General features: G+C 43.0%; 1 protein-coding gene across 5 annotated transcripts in view; it reads right to left on the minus strand.

Moving 5' to 3' along the window:
• Positions 1–7468: 7468 nt before the first annotated feature.
• The window catches only part of GCLC (glutamate-cysteine ligase catalytic subunit), a 122081-nt gene continuing 116126 nt past the window's right edge, over positions 7469–13423 (minus strand). For 4 of the 5 annotated variants that reach the window (XM_060272489.1, XM_035109791.2, XM_035109790.2 and 1 more), the window contains 4 exons: positions 12406–12487; positions 12152–12255; positions 10773–10893; positions 7469–9629 (listed from right to left, as the gene is read on the minus strand). In XM_060272489.1, coding sequence (XP_060128472.1) covers positions 9430–9629; positions 10773–10893; positions 12152–12255; positions 12406–12487 — 507 coding nt within the window. In that variant the 3' untranslated portion in view covers positions 7469–9429. The remainder of the gene's footprint in view (positions 9630–10772; positions 10894–12151; positions 12256–12405; positions 12488–13423) is intronic. The other variant, XR_004692254.2, reaches the window with a different exon arrangement.

Raw genomic sequence — 13423 nt, forward strand, 5'->3', positions numbered from 1 at the left:
TCCCTTTACCTTTACCTTTAATGACTAACTGCTTGGGGAGGAGTGGGATTTGGATCAGGGCTGTGACACAGAGGAATTAGGTTAGAATCTCCCTCCTCTTCTGGCATTTTGGAACAGAAAAATGGTACTGGGAATTCCCGTCACAGAATGATGATTATGTCTCGTTTGTCTCTGAATGTCTGAAATCTGATAACCACCAAGATTTACAAGGGGAAATAGTCAATCCCAGACATATTTGGGGCATGCCTCAAAACTCACTGGGAAAGTGCTTCCAGTCCCTAAACAATGCATCTCTGAAACACAGGGAAATAGAGATCTATTGTCAAGTCGGTCAGTTGTCTTTTGACTACAAGAAGCAGCCAAAAATTCTACTGGGTGAGCTTTGCCAGCTCCTTAGATCCCAGACCCCATCTTTTTCCCGTATCCAAAACTCGTCATATTCTTCAGTATGTATCCAAGCCCTGAGAAATAAGGTCAGAGAAATTAAGATAAGACTGATGAGCTTTGGCACATTGAACCGAAGAAAGTCTTTATCTCTCTGCTGAAAACACAGTAGATGCCATTTTGTTCCAGAGTACAGTGAGTGCTTTCAAAGAAGACAAAGAAAACCAGAGGAATGCAACACTGTTCTTAGAAACACAAAGGTTTCAAACTGCATTTTTTTCAAAAAATAATAATATTGAAAAAGCAAATTTCTCAAGCATAATGTCATGAATTGTTTCCTTGTTGTCGTTGAAGTCATTTGCATCTTTTAAACGGCCGTAATCTCTCCCCACAGAAGGATAAGTTATCAGTAGCACCCAGGAAAAAGGAAATCTCATTCCAAACTCATTGTTTTATCATTTGTATTTTTTCTGACCTTGTCCAAGATACAGTGTGCTGGAAACCAAATGCCTGCAGCATCAAGACTTTCTCATGCATTGAATAAAATCATTTTCCCTATCAAGGAGACGAGGAGAAAAATGTGCCTTCTGTACTTGTAAGGTTCGTTGAGCTCATTGGGGTTTGGGCACAACTCAGCAAAAGCTCAGATCCAGTTCTTCTTTGCCTCATTTATTGGGAACAAGCCCATGGAGTAAATATGCACGTGCAGGGGCGTACCCAGGATCAAAACTAGGGGGGGGGGCAAGCCATGGTCGTTCAGGGGCGGGGCCAAGGCATGGGAGGGGAGGGGCCACAAATAGGGAATGCAATCCCATATCTGGCTTCAGCCTTTTGCAGTAACGAGAAATATGGATTTCACACCAATTTGAATGCATGGATCAGAGCTAATCTCTCAAAAATGGCTGTCTCTTTCTTTGAAGCATTTGCTTTTTTAAAAATTGACAAGTTACAACAGGACATTATCAGGCATCACACTAGGGGCTGTATAGTTTGAATGGTTCATGCCTCACCTACTTTACAAGAATCCTCCTAGGGATTAACTTCTCCTGAACCCATAATACTGGAGGCTGGTGGTTTTAGAAACATTCCTAACTGAACTTTTCCTCCTCTTCTTCTTCTTCTTCTTCTTCTTCTTCTTCTTCTTCTTCTTCTTCTTCTTCTTCTTCTTCTTCTTCTTCTTCTTCTTCTTCTTCTTCTTCTTCTTCGATTTCCACCATTGTAATAATCTTTCGCCTATCTTTCTAAGACACTAAATGATAGAGAATAGGAATAGATGGATATTCCCATGTGGGTTCTGTCCAATCTTCAATTCAGTTCTCCACATTTCTGCAGCAATTTGCTAATTATTTTAAAAATAAAACAATTCACAAAATTGCTCATTTCAGTGCAATTTCCTCCTAATATATATTTTTGTCTGCAGTTTTGACTAATGTACACATGCCCATTCACCACATATTCAGTCTCGCAGAACTATCTCCCTCTCACGCAGCCAGACTGGGAATGTTTCCTGTCCAACACCCTGGAGAGCTGCTGCCAGTCAGTATTGGCATTATTGAGCTAGATTAGTAGTAGCCAACATGGTGGCATCTATACATTGTGTACTGCATTGTGTCCATGGCTGATAAGTAATTTTCCTAAGTTTAGTTTTGCATAAGTATTAAGGTTAAAAAAAAAGGTAAAGGACCCCTGGGGAAGTTAAGCCCAGTCAAAGGCAACTATGAGGTTACGGCGCTCATCTCGCTTTGCAGGCTGAGGGAAGCGGTGTTTGTCCACAGACAGCTTTTCCAGGTCATGTGGCCAACATGACCAAACCACTTCTGGTGCCACAGAACACTGTGATGGAAACCAGAGGAAACCATTTACCTTCCCACCGCAGCAGTACCTATTTATCTACTTGCACTGTTATGCTTTCGGACTGCTAAGTTGGCAGGAGCTGGGACAGAGCGACGGGAGCTCACCCCATCGCAGGGATTCGAACTACCGACCTTCTGATCGGCAAGCCCAAGAGGCTCAGTGGTTCAGACCACATATTTTGCCCCCGTATTGGGTGCAATTGTGTGACAAAACATGTGACAAAACAATCATTTCCCCACTTAACGACCAATGGATATGAATTCAAATAGGGAAACTTAAATTACGTGCACAATGTTAAGCCAATACTTGCCCTAACACGTTTCGCTGTAAGAGCGGGCCCACCCCATTAATCTTTTCCATTCATAGCTAAGTTCTGTGTACACTTAGAAAACAAGACACTTTCTAAGCACCGTTGAAATAAGGAACAGTTGCGTTGCTTTTGGCTGACACCTCAAGGGTGTGGAAGTCTGAAGGCTTGTGTTCATAGTTTTAAAGTCTGCGATGTAGGGGTTGTCCCCTCTCCCCTCTCTCCAAAACACAAACAAACAAGAAACTCTGGATTGGCTTCTTTTCACAGAGAAGATGTACAAACATTTCTGCACTTGGTTTCACAGCTCCCTTAAGTATTGGGTAATCAGAAAGGAGAAGGAAAACACTACAAGGGCTTAGTCCATTCTGGTTCCAAAAACACGTTTGTGTGATACAACGCAAGGCTCTCGCGTGGCAATCTTAAATACCGTACAGTTCAGCCAAGCGCTTAGTTTCTAAAACGAGGTGCTTGGGAGTTCCTGCCTTCATGGAAGTCCTTGATGGTGGGTTGTCGCCAGCTGGTTTGAGTGTTCAACCCCTTGATCCTACACGTGTGAAGGGAAGAGGGTTGTGCTTGCTGACCCTACCAAACTGTGGGGTCTCCAGTGCAGTGTGGGAGGGGTGAGGCATAAAAGCAGGAAGCAAGACAAGTCTCCCACGCATTTTGGAATCCTGTGAGTTTAGGATTCTGAATTGCATGGATCTTTTCTTTTTATTTATCAGGTTTAATAGATCATTTAATCATCAAAACTCAATAAATTATAATTTGCTGATAAAACCAGATGTTTTAAACAAAGTTTAAGTCTTGCAAAGCTCAGAAAAGGCAGCACCTACTTGGTAAAAGTTCCCTTTACACAATGTCCAGTGACCAAACATTCATTTGATACTACACTGACCTGGCAGACGTCCCCACCAGAGCACAAAACAGACACACACTATAACTTTCCAAGTACATTTCCGCCCCCTCCTCAAAGAATCCTGGGAACTGTAGTTTGTTAAGGGTAGCTAGGAATAGGAACTCTGTGACGGATAAACTACAGCGCCCATAATTCCTTGAGGGGAAGCATTGCGCTTTAAAGGTATAGTTCATGTTCCTTCGCTCTGGAGTCACCAGATCTTAGGCTTTCAGAGCAAAAGCCTCACGATTTTGGGTGGTGCAATAAAACTTCAGGCTTTGATTTTAAAATGTTTCTCATCAGAAAGTTTTGGGGGAAATGAACTCACTGTGAAAATTAAGAGACAATGGCAGGTACGAATAATTTCCACAGGATCCTTCACACGCACACACTCACACATTTACGACTGCTGCCCTTGCTCATCGTTTTGAAAATAAGGTTCTGCATCCGCCCATCACCTTCACAGGATAGAGGGTATTCCACTACATTATGTTAAGAAAAGCACTACTGCCACCAGCTGGATATTCCAGGTATCACAAGGCCTAGCTGTGAATGGGGGGGGACTGATTCTGAGCAGCAGCAGCAGCAGCAAGCCCAAATAAATAGAATTTGATACTCAGTCGTTGAAATGAATTGATTTCAAGAGTTTGTCCCATTAAGTGCCCTTTGGGTCTAGTCTCACGGCTCATCGCAATGGCATATAGGAGCAGATAACAGTGTTCAAGGAATTCTGTGCCAGCATATGCCTGACAACAAATAGTACCATAGCTGCTCTACCCAGTTGGCTCAAGCCATTATACTGCAGGGATGGAGAACCCCGTTTTGGGGACCTCTGCATCCAGGCCAGGGGACTCTGTCCAGGCCACAAGCCACATCTCTCACCGGCCCAGCTTTGCATCCTTTTGCTTGGTTGGATTGTGTCTCTGGACTGCGACGATGCCCCTTGCTTGCTGGATGGGAAAATGTGCGGGGCCTTGTGCGCATAGAAATCTATGATTTCAGCATGGCCTGAATGTAGCCCACTGAACAAAAGGGAAAGGTCACTCACCCTGGTAGCTTGTCATTACTTCTTCTGGCTCATCGTATCTGCACACGAAATTAAACTATTTTCATTCCTAGCACAGTATTTCAGCTGACCGCTATGCTCTAAGAAGATCAGCTGAAGATTGACAACACGTTCCGCTGCGAGAAGCACAAAAGGCAGATAGTGGTAAGGGTTGCGAGAAGTGTATGAGGAGTGGCCAATTCCTCCTTCGCGGATACAAGGTACTGCAGGGATTAGAGAGATGCAGGCGACTCCTTGCAGGGAAATGAAATGATCCCGATGTAAAAGGTAAAGGACCCCTGCGATGTAGGGAGGAGAAGGAGCAGTACAGTTGCCTATGTGCTGAAGGACCTCTCATGCTTTAAAAGCACTGTTTCCCAAACTTGGGTTTCCAGTTGGTTTTGGACTACAACTCCCATCATTCCTAGCTGGCAGGAATGATGGGAACTGTAGTCCAAAAACAGCTGGAGACTCACGTTTGGGAAAGACTGGTTTACAGAATTGGATTTCAACTACTAGGTTGGGACCCAGTACCAGGTCATGGCCTGATCGAAGATGGTAATGGCTACTGTTACAAACCCACCTTATTAACCTTATTTTTTACCGTTAAGAAGTGGATCTTCACATGCGTATTTGGTTTAAAGTCTCAGGTCCAGAAACTTTGAAGACTACTGCCTGAAAGATATCAGGAAAGTCCTTTTAACACTGAGAGACTATACGCTACTTCCAAGGGATGGCAATTATTTGCTACCAGTAGAATTAACCCTATATTAACATTTCTCTACCAATATTCCCTCTTTTAGCAAGACGACATGTGCCTTCTGAACCTTCTCTGCTAGTCAAGAGCCTCAGCAACCCACACCTAGATGTCAGTCGATTTGATGTGCCTTAAGGCAGTTGCTATCTGCTAAAATCTTCAGTGTGTGTGTGTTTAAATCAACCAGTCTTGCCCTGCCCATTCAGGCAATCAAACAAACAGCCATGCCGATGTCAAGGGCCTCGACGTTTGTACTAGGGCAAGTTTAGGAATGTCTGAAACATGCCATGCTGTTATACCTTGAGCTCTTCACAACTCAGGTGAAAGGTATGTTAGATTCATGACAAAACATGGATGAGATGTCGAAACATTTCACAGCGCTTGCCCTTTATCTCACATCAAATGCAACACTGAACACCTCTCCTCTGGATTCTCTTATTATACAGGTGAAACTCGGAAAATTAGAATATCGTCAAAAAGTGCAACACAATTTGATTTCAGCAACACAATTTAAAAGGTGAAACCAATATATGAGATAGATGCATAGCAAGATATGTCAAGCCTTTATTTGTTGTAATTGTAATTATTTGTCGTTAAGCGGGTCAATTATAAATGGAATGTAATTAATGAAATGTAATAGTGATGTTTATTTTTTTGTTTATTTTTGTATTATTGTAACTGTTTGTTTTATTACTGCGGAATTTCCAAAAGAAAGCATTTGTAAAAAAATAATAAAAAATTAGTTAAGTTGCATTACTGAAATAAATGCACTTTTTGACGATATTCTAATTTTCCTAGTTTCACCTGTATATTCCCCCTGCCCCAGGCTCTCCAGTTCACAATTGCCACACCGCTTCAACTCTTTGCCCAAGTGATTTACCCCACAGCTGTTCACCTTACTACTGCTTCCTCATTCCATATATATATATATATATATATATATATATATATATATATATATTCATTCATTTCATTTCATTTCAATACAGTACTGCCTTTATTTTCCAAGGATCTCAAGGTGCTGTGGGCGGTTCTCCTCCTCCCCATTACACCCTCACAACATCCCTGTGAGCTAAGTCAAGTGCCCAGAGATGGTGATTGGCCCAGTCACTCAAGTGACCTTCATGGCTGCATGGGGATTCAAACCCTGCTCTCCCAGGTCCTAGTCCAACACTCTTAACCGTTACGCCACAGTGTGATCCTCCTATCCCTAAAGGAGGACTGGGAATGGTCACCGAGACCACATAACACCGGTCCTGAAAGACCTACATTGGCTCCTAGTACGTTTCTGAGCACAATTCAGTGTTGGTGCTGATCTTTAAAGCCCTAAACAGCCTCAGCCCAGTATACCTGAAGGAGCGTCTCCACCCCCATCATTCTGCCTGGACACTGAGATCCAGTGCCAAGGGACTTCTGGCAGTTCCCTCAGTACGAGAAGTGAGGTCACAGGGAACCAGGCAGAGGGCCTTCTCGGTGGTGGCGCCCGACCTTTGGAACACCCTCCCATTAAATAACTACCTGACATCTGAAGGCAGCCTTGTTTAGGGAAGTTTTTTGTTTTATGTTTTATCGTGTTTTTAAAATTCTGTTGGGAGCTGCCCAGAGTGGCTGGGGAAACCCAGCCAGATGGACGGAGTAGAACGAAAAAAGGAAGGAAGGAAGGAAAGGAAGAAAATTATTATTATTATTATTATTATTATTATTATTATTATTACTATTATTACTACTATTACTATTATTATTACTATTACTACTATTACTATTATTATTATTATTGCTCACTGGAAGGACAGATCGTGAAGCTGAGGCTCCAATACTTTGGCCACCTCATGAGAAGAGAAGAATCCTTGGAAAAGACCCTGATGTTGGGAAAGATTGAGGGAACTAGGAGAAGGGGACGACAGAGGACGAGATGGTTGGACAGTGTTCTCGAAGCTACGAACATGAGTTTGACCAAACTGCGGGAGGCAGTGCAAGACAGGAGTGCCTGGCGTGCTATGGTCCATGGGGTCACAAAGAGTCGGACACGACTAAACGACTAAACAACAACAACAACATTATTATTATTATTACATTTCAAGTTTCCCTTCCACACGGATGCTCAAAGAAGCTGAACTGTAATTTCGTATAGGAGCAGCTCACTTTTCCTCAGCAGTGGTGGCAGGGCAGGTGCTAAGCCAACAGCAGAAGGGTATGCGAAGGAAACAGACAATACGATTTAGGTTCTTTTTAAAAAAACTTTATTTGCTTTCAACTTCTGTGGAAAATATGTCTATGAATTAGATTTACACTCAGACATCCACCATATATTGCAAATTTCTGTTCATTCCACAGATGAGTGAGCCTGTGCCCCCCCTCAGTTGCAACCTGATACAAGCACTTCCTAATGCACACTTATGAACACCAAATGAGTTCTAATCTCTTGGCAGGCATATGGTTATCAACGCAGTTTTACTGCAGTTTTCCTCCCACGGGCTCTTTGTTAAGTCACTACACCTTAGGATATTTATATACGCTTGTTATTAAGTATTTCATAACCTATCATACAGTAAAAGCGACTTACTGTACTCTTACTTTAAGCAGATAATATTAAAGCCTCTTCTCCCCCCACCCCCACTAAATCTCAGGTTATTATTATGTACAAATCACAGCAACTGTCTTTAGTCTTAAATTCTATACAATTCCTTTATGTTTCAGAGGTTCCTGACTCACAGATATATTAGTGCATTTCATGATTCTTCTTGAAATCATTAGTTATATACTAAAGAGGATACAGGTTATAAGAAATGTTGGGCACGTTTAACTGCGTCACAAAGAGAGAGGAAACCGCATCTTGCAATCTGTTTGCTGCAATTTAATATCCTCTTTATTTTTGTGCTGCATCCAAGTCTAGACTTTAAGACAGAACTGGAGCTCTCGTTTTCCTTTCAAGCTTTTAAAAGAGCGAAGAAATGTGCAATTTGGTTCTTTCCAGGTATGCAGTGAGTTTCTTGCAGGTATAGTGGAGCTGAAGAATGGGCTGAGGCACTTGCCTGATTCTCCATCATGGCTCCAGATCTTATGCCCTGGGAAAATATATGAGGTGGAAAGACTGCAGCAGCAGAACGGAGGTGCTCAACTGTTGATTCCCTCCCCCCCTTTGCCTTGTAGCGCAGTCTGTTGAAGGGACCTTCTGGAACATTTGAGGGGGGGGAGAGAGAAATCACCAAAAAATGCTTCTTTCCTCAATCTGCTAATTGAGTCTGACCATCAGAGGTGACAAGCCACCACAAATGAACTGGGCCAGAAAATAACGAAGTGAGAACATATTGGAGTTATGGTAACTCCCGTTACCCGAACTAGAGTCATGTTACCTTCAACCACAGAGGATGCTCGTGCCAATCATTAATTACTCCTCTGCGACAAGCGATATCGAAGGAACTTAAAAAAGATTCTCTGTCTATTAGGAAGCAACACATCAGTGACACGTTCCCCTTTAACTGAAGGTGTCAAAGACTTTTGCAAAAAGGGCAAAAGCACCCTTAGTGTAGGAACATATACCAATTTATACCCAAACCGAATAAAGGAGGGAGAATTTTAGATTCGCCGTATTCCATTTACAACAGTAGGACTAATGTCTACCGATTCCACCAACGTCAGCGTGGCAGAAGGATAGGCACTGCTATTATCTCTTCTCTTGGCAGAACAGGAAGGTATATCTATGTGAATCGGGTTCTGATTTCTTCTCTTTTCTTTAAAGTACAGTAGATTCAGTGCATTCCAGGTAACAAAAGTCAGAGTAAACATTCAAGGTCTGGAATGCTGATAATATACAAGTACCCATACAGTACCTTTGCAAAGCTGTTTGAGAACATGGACTTTTTCTCTCTCTTCCAGAATAAGCATATAAAAAGTTACAAGCTGGTTCACAATGACTTTCAGTATAATGTTATTAAAATACAGTGATGTTAAATCAAAAAAATATTTTACTATTTACATGTACACAGTATAAACCTTAAATATAAGAATACACCTATTGTAGGAAGTTTAAGAGAATATTAGGCAGATTGGCCCATCTTAATAGTGCAGTAGAACCATTTTTGGTCTTCACACTATGAAACTGCAGGTATTCACACCAGTAAATATAGCTAGTGCTTTAGCAGAGAATGTCCCCCGCCCCCTCCACAATGGATCAAAACCTTTCATCAAAAAGTGCCGCTTTTAGTTCCGCTGTATTTTACTTTGTTACCAAGTAGTTCAGGGCATTCAACTTGCTCTTCGGCAATTTGGTAGCATTTCCAAATCAGGCTGTAATTAATCTCTTCGGTAATCACACTGTCGTGTTTGTATGCTGGGTGGTTTGCGACAAACTCTCGCATCCATCGAGCGGCTGTCATTAATTCTCCTGGGGGAGAAGAAAACATCACACAAATTCACATTTTCTTATCTATGTGAGAATATATACCCATCCCTTTGCTTTCTGTTTTAAGAGTTAACTTACTTTGCAAGGCCATTTTATAACTGAATTAAAGCTCCAAGGTGCTGTCTCAAACTATCTGCATATCCAACACAAGGCATACAGGTAAAGCACTCATTGGGCTTCAATAGTAAAACACCACTTTCAGATACAGTTGTACCTCAGAAGTCGAACGGAATCTGTTCTGGAAGTCCATTTGACTTCAAAAACGTTCGGAAACAAAGGCACAGCTTCCGATTGGCTGCAGGAAGCTCCTGCAGCCAATCGGAAGCTGTGGAATCCGCGTCGGACGTTTGGGTTCCAAAGAACGTTTGCAAACCGAAACACTCACTTCCAGGTTTGTGGCGCTCGTGAGCCAAAACGTTCAACTCGCAAAGCATTAAACTTCCAAGGTACGACTGTACTTCACAAACCACATTGTAAAACAAGTTCCACCAAGTTTCTCTATCGTCATTCCCTATCATCATCCACAAAAACATTTTTTTGCATTCCCGTTTTTCTACAGCGTTTTTAAATTTCTGAATGTTTTACTTTTATTGGGGGGGGGGGGAACAACTAGCAAAAACAAATGGATAAAATGGAAAGGTGATTTGCATTCAAAGCTATAGTTAACTTTAAGGCCACTGCAAATAAAAAGGCATGCATGTGATAAAAGGAATTGGCAAAACAGAAGGCGATATAAAGTAAAATTAAATTAAACCCAAAATCTAAGCAGGCTGCATCATGTACTACAGTGGAACCTTGGGTTGCGGACGTAATCAGCGATGGAGGCACGTCCGAAACCCGCAGCGTTCACATCCTGAAGTGACGCGTCTGCGCAGGCACGATTTGGCGTTTCTGCGCATGCGTGAAGCACGATTTAGTGTTTCTGTTCATGCGCAAGCAGTGAACCCCGGAAGTATCCTGTTCCGGTACTTCCGGGTTTCCCGTGTTCCACAACCCAAAAACACATAACCTGAAGCAGCCGTAACATGAGGTATGACTGTATTCTACTTAGGACATTAAAAGCTTTCTGATTCAAATACTTCCAGAAAACCTGTATCGCTGGTGATGCCAAGAGCGTTTCCTTACCTGATGCTCTCTTTTTAATGAGTTTCAGATAGTTTAGAATGCTGCACCTTGTATCTACATCCACTTCCATGTTTTCAAGGTAAGAGTTCAAAACTGGAATTAATCCAGGAAATACTCCTTCCTGCAAGAAGCAGATCATCACTGAAATTAAAAATTTAACCTTTAGTCGAATACTTCAAATCCATGGTTTCCTCTTCCAAGGGATCCTCAACCTGTCTTAGCAGTCTAATTTTTTTTTAGTTTGAGACCCCATAAACTTGACCGGTTGTGGCCTTCCCGATGTTGCTGAACTCCAGCTCCCATCAGCCCCAGCAGAATAATGGGAGTTGTAGTCCAACAACATCCTAGAGGGCAAGAGGTTCCTCACCCTTGCCTTATAGGCCAAGTCAAAATGAAAAACAGGCAACTCAACCAATTAAGATCTGGGTGACCTTGGGCCAGCCACTGTCTCAACCTAACCTGCCTCACAGGGTTGTTTCTAACGATAAAATGGGGAGTTCCCATGTATGCCACCGTGAGATTCTTGGCGGAAAGGTGGGATATAAATTTCAAAACAAAACAACGAAACTACAGTGCCACATCCCGAAGGTATTTGGTTGGTCGCTGTGTAAACAGAATGTTGAACTCGACGGGGCTTTGCCCAATCCAACAGGGCATATGTCTGTGAAACAGCATCTTTCATCTTCTGTCCTCAGGAGTCCCATATCCGATATTCCTGCCTGAATGCTTTAGGCCCACAACATTACTTAATCCTACCCCTGCCCAATCCAGAGAGAGTTAAGGAAGTTAAAAAAACTGCCCTCCACCCCATCCCTATTCATACACCAAGACTGAAAACTCCCGGAGGGTAGTGCAGGCATCCCCAAACTTCGGCCCTCCAGATGTTTTGGACTACAATTCCTATCTTCCCCAACCACTGGTCCCGTTAGCTAGGGATCATGGGAGTTGTGTGGTGTAGTGGTTAAGAGCGGTAGACTCGTAATCTGGGGAACCGGGTTCGCGTCTCCGCTCCTCCACATGCAGCTGCTGGGTGACCTTGGGCTAGTCACACTTCTCTGAAGTCTCTCAGCCCCACTCACCTCACAGAGTGTTTGTTGTGGGGGAGGAAGGGAAAGGAGAATGTTAGCCGCTTTGAGACTCCTTCGGGTAGTGATAAAGCGGGATATCAAATCCAAACTCTTGTAGGCCAAAACATCTGGAAGGCCGCAGTTTGGGGGTGTCTGGGGTCGTGGGTGGGTACTGGGCTGATTGGAAGTCGCTGGACCAAGGAGCAGAGCATCCAAGGTATAGACACCAGGAGAGGCAAGAGTAAGCTTCTACACTTCCCTGCATCTTATACAAAGCTTCCGCCTTCTTTAAAATGTAGAAGCCGTCCTCACCTTTCCATTGATTATTGTATCTATGCTCATTAAGGTATACTCTTCAGAATCTGTCTCTGTACCATTTTGAGCTGGCCCACATCCGTCCACTACAGCATTGCCACCTTTTCAGAGAAAGACACATTTTGGGGGGGGAGGAAAGAGAACACAGAACAGCCAGAGAAAACCGTTAGATTCATGGTCATCATATATACTTCAAGCGTCTAGAAAAGCCGACTGGCCAACAAACAAACAACAAACAAATGGGAGCCTACCTTTACAAATGTCTTTTCTGAAATAAAACATGCCTTGCCGAACAGCATCCCGTTTCTGAGCTACTTTCATGTTCTCATCCACCTAGCGAAAGGAGACGTGGGGTGGGGGGTGAGGGGGAAAGTTATATACTAGATGGTAGTAGCAAGGAAAATGTTCAGTCTAGGTCTGAGAGATAGAATCATAGAGTTGGAAGAGACCACAAGGGCCATCCAGTCCAACCCCCTGCCAAGGTTTACACAAGTGGCACTTGGAAAAACTTCAGGGTGAATCAGCAAGCCATCTACTTGGTCACAACTGCAGTTCCTCCGACAGCAACCACGATGAAAAATGGTTGCCACCTCACAACCTATTCTGGGCACACATTTGTTTATACATGTACACAACCGTAGGGAGGAATTTAGCAATTTGAGATGACTCTGAGCTGTTCACTTACTTACTAGCTTAAATATATAGAAATATATAGAAAGCAACTAGACATCACACACACAGAGAGAGGCATTTCCCCCTTTCATAGCTTAACATTCACATTCATACGGAACCAGAGTGCTCAGCTTGAAAGTCTGATTTCTTGCGGGAAGTTCAATGCAAAATGGGTTGGTGTGCTTTGTTAGCACCAGGTTCAGTTCCCAGCATCTCCTTTTAAAAGGATAAAGACTTCTGCTTGGGATCTTGCCAGTCAGTGCAGACAATACTGGACTAGATAGAGAAACGTCCCACCTGGTCGTAACGTAGCTTCCCACATTCCCAGTGCTCACCCTGTCAAGCGAGGTTTGCCAAACTATTACAGAAAACTACCAAACCGTGCAGCTTCTGGGAAGTATTAGGCATCTTTCCAGGCCAAGTACACATCCTACAAAACCGCCTAGAATTTTCTGCAAGACACAGGGTTGTTGTTTTTTGCAAAGAAGTTGATTTGGGCAAGGGTCTCCGAAAACCACAAAATGAGAATATTCAGAAGGCTGGCGGTTTGAATCCCCATGACGGGGTGAGCTCCTGTTGTTCAGTCCCAGCTCCTGC

The sequence above is a fragment of the Zootoca vivipara genome, chromosome 3 (genome assembly GCF_963506605.1).
Source record: "Zootoca vivipara chromosome 3, rZooViv1.1, whole genome shotgun sequence".
Lineage (NCBI taxonomy): Eukaryota > Metazoa > Chordata > Lepidosauria > Squamata > Lacertidae > Zootoca > Zootoca vivipara.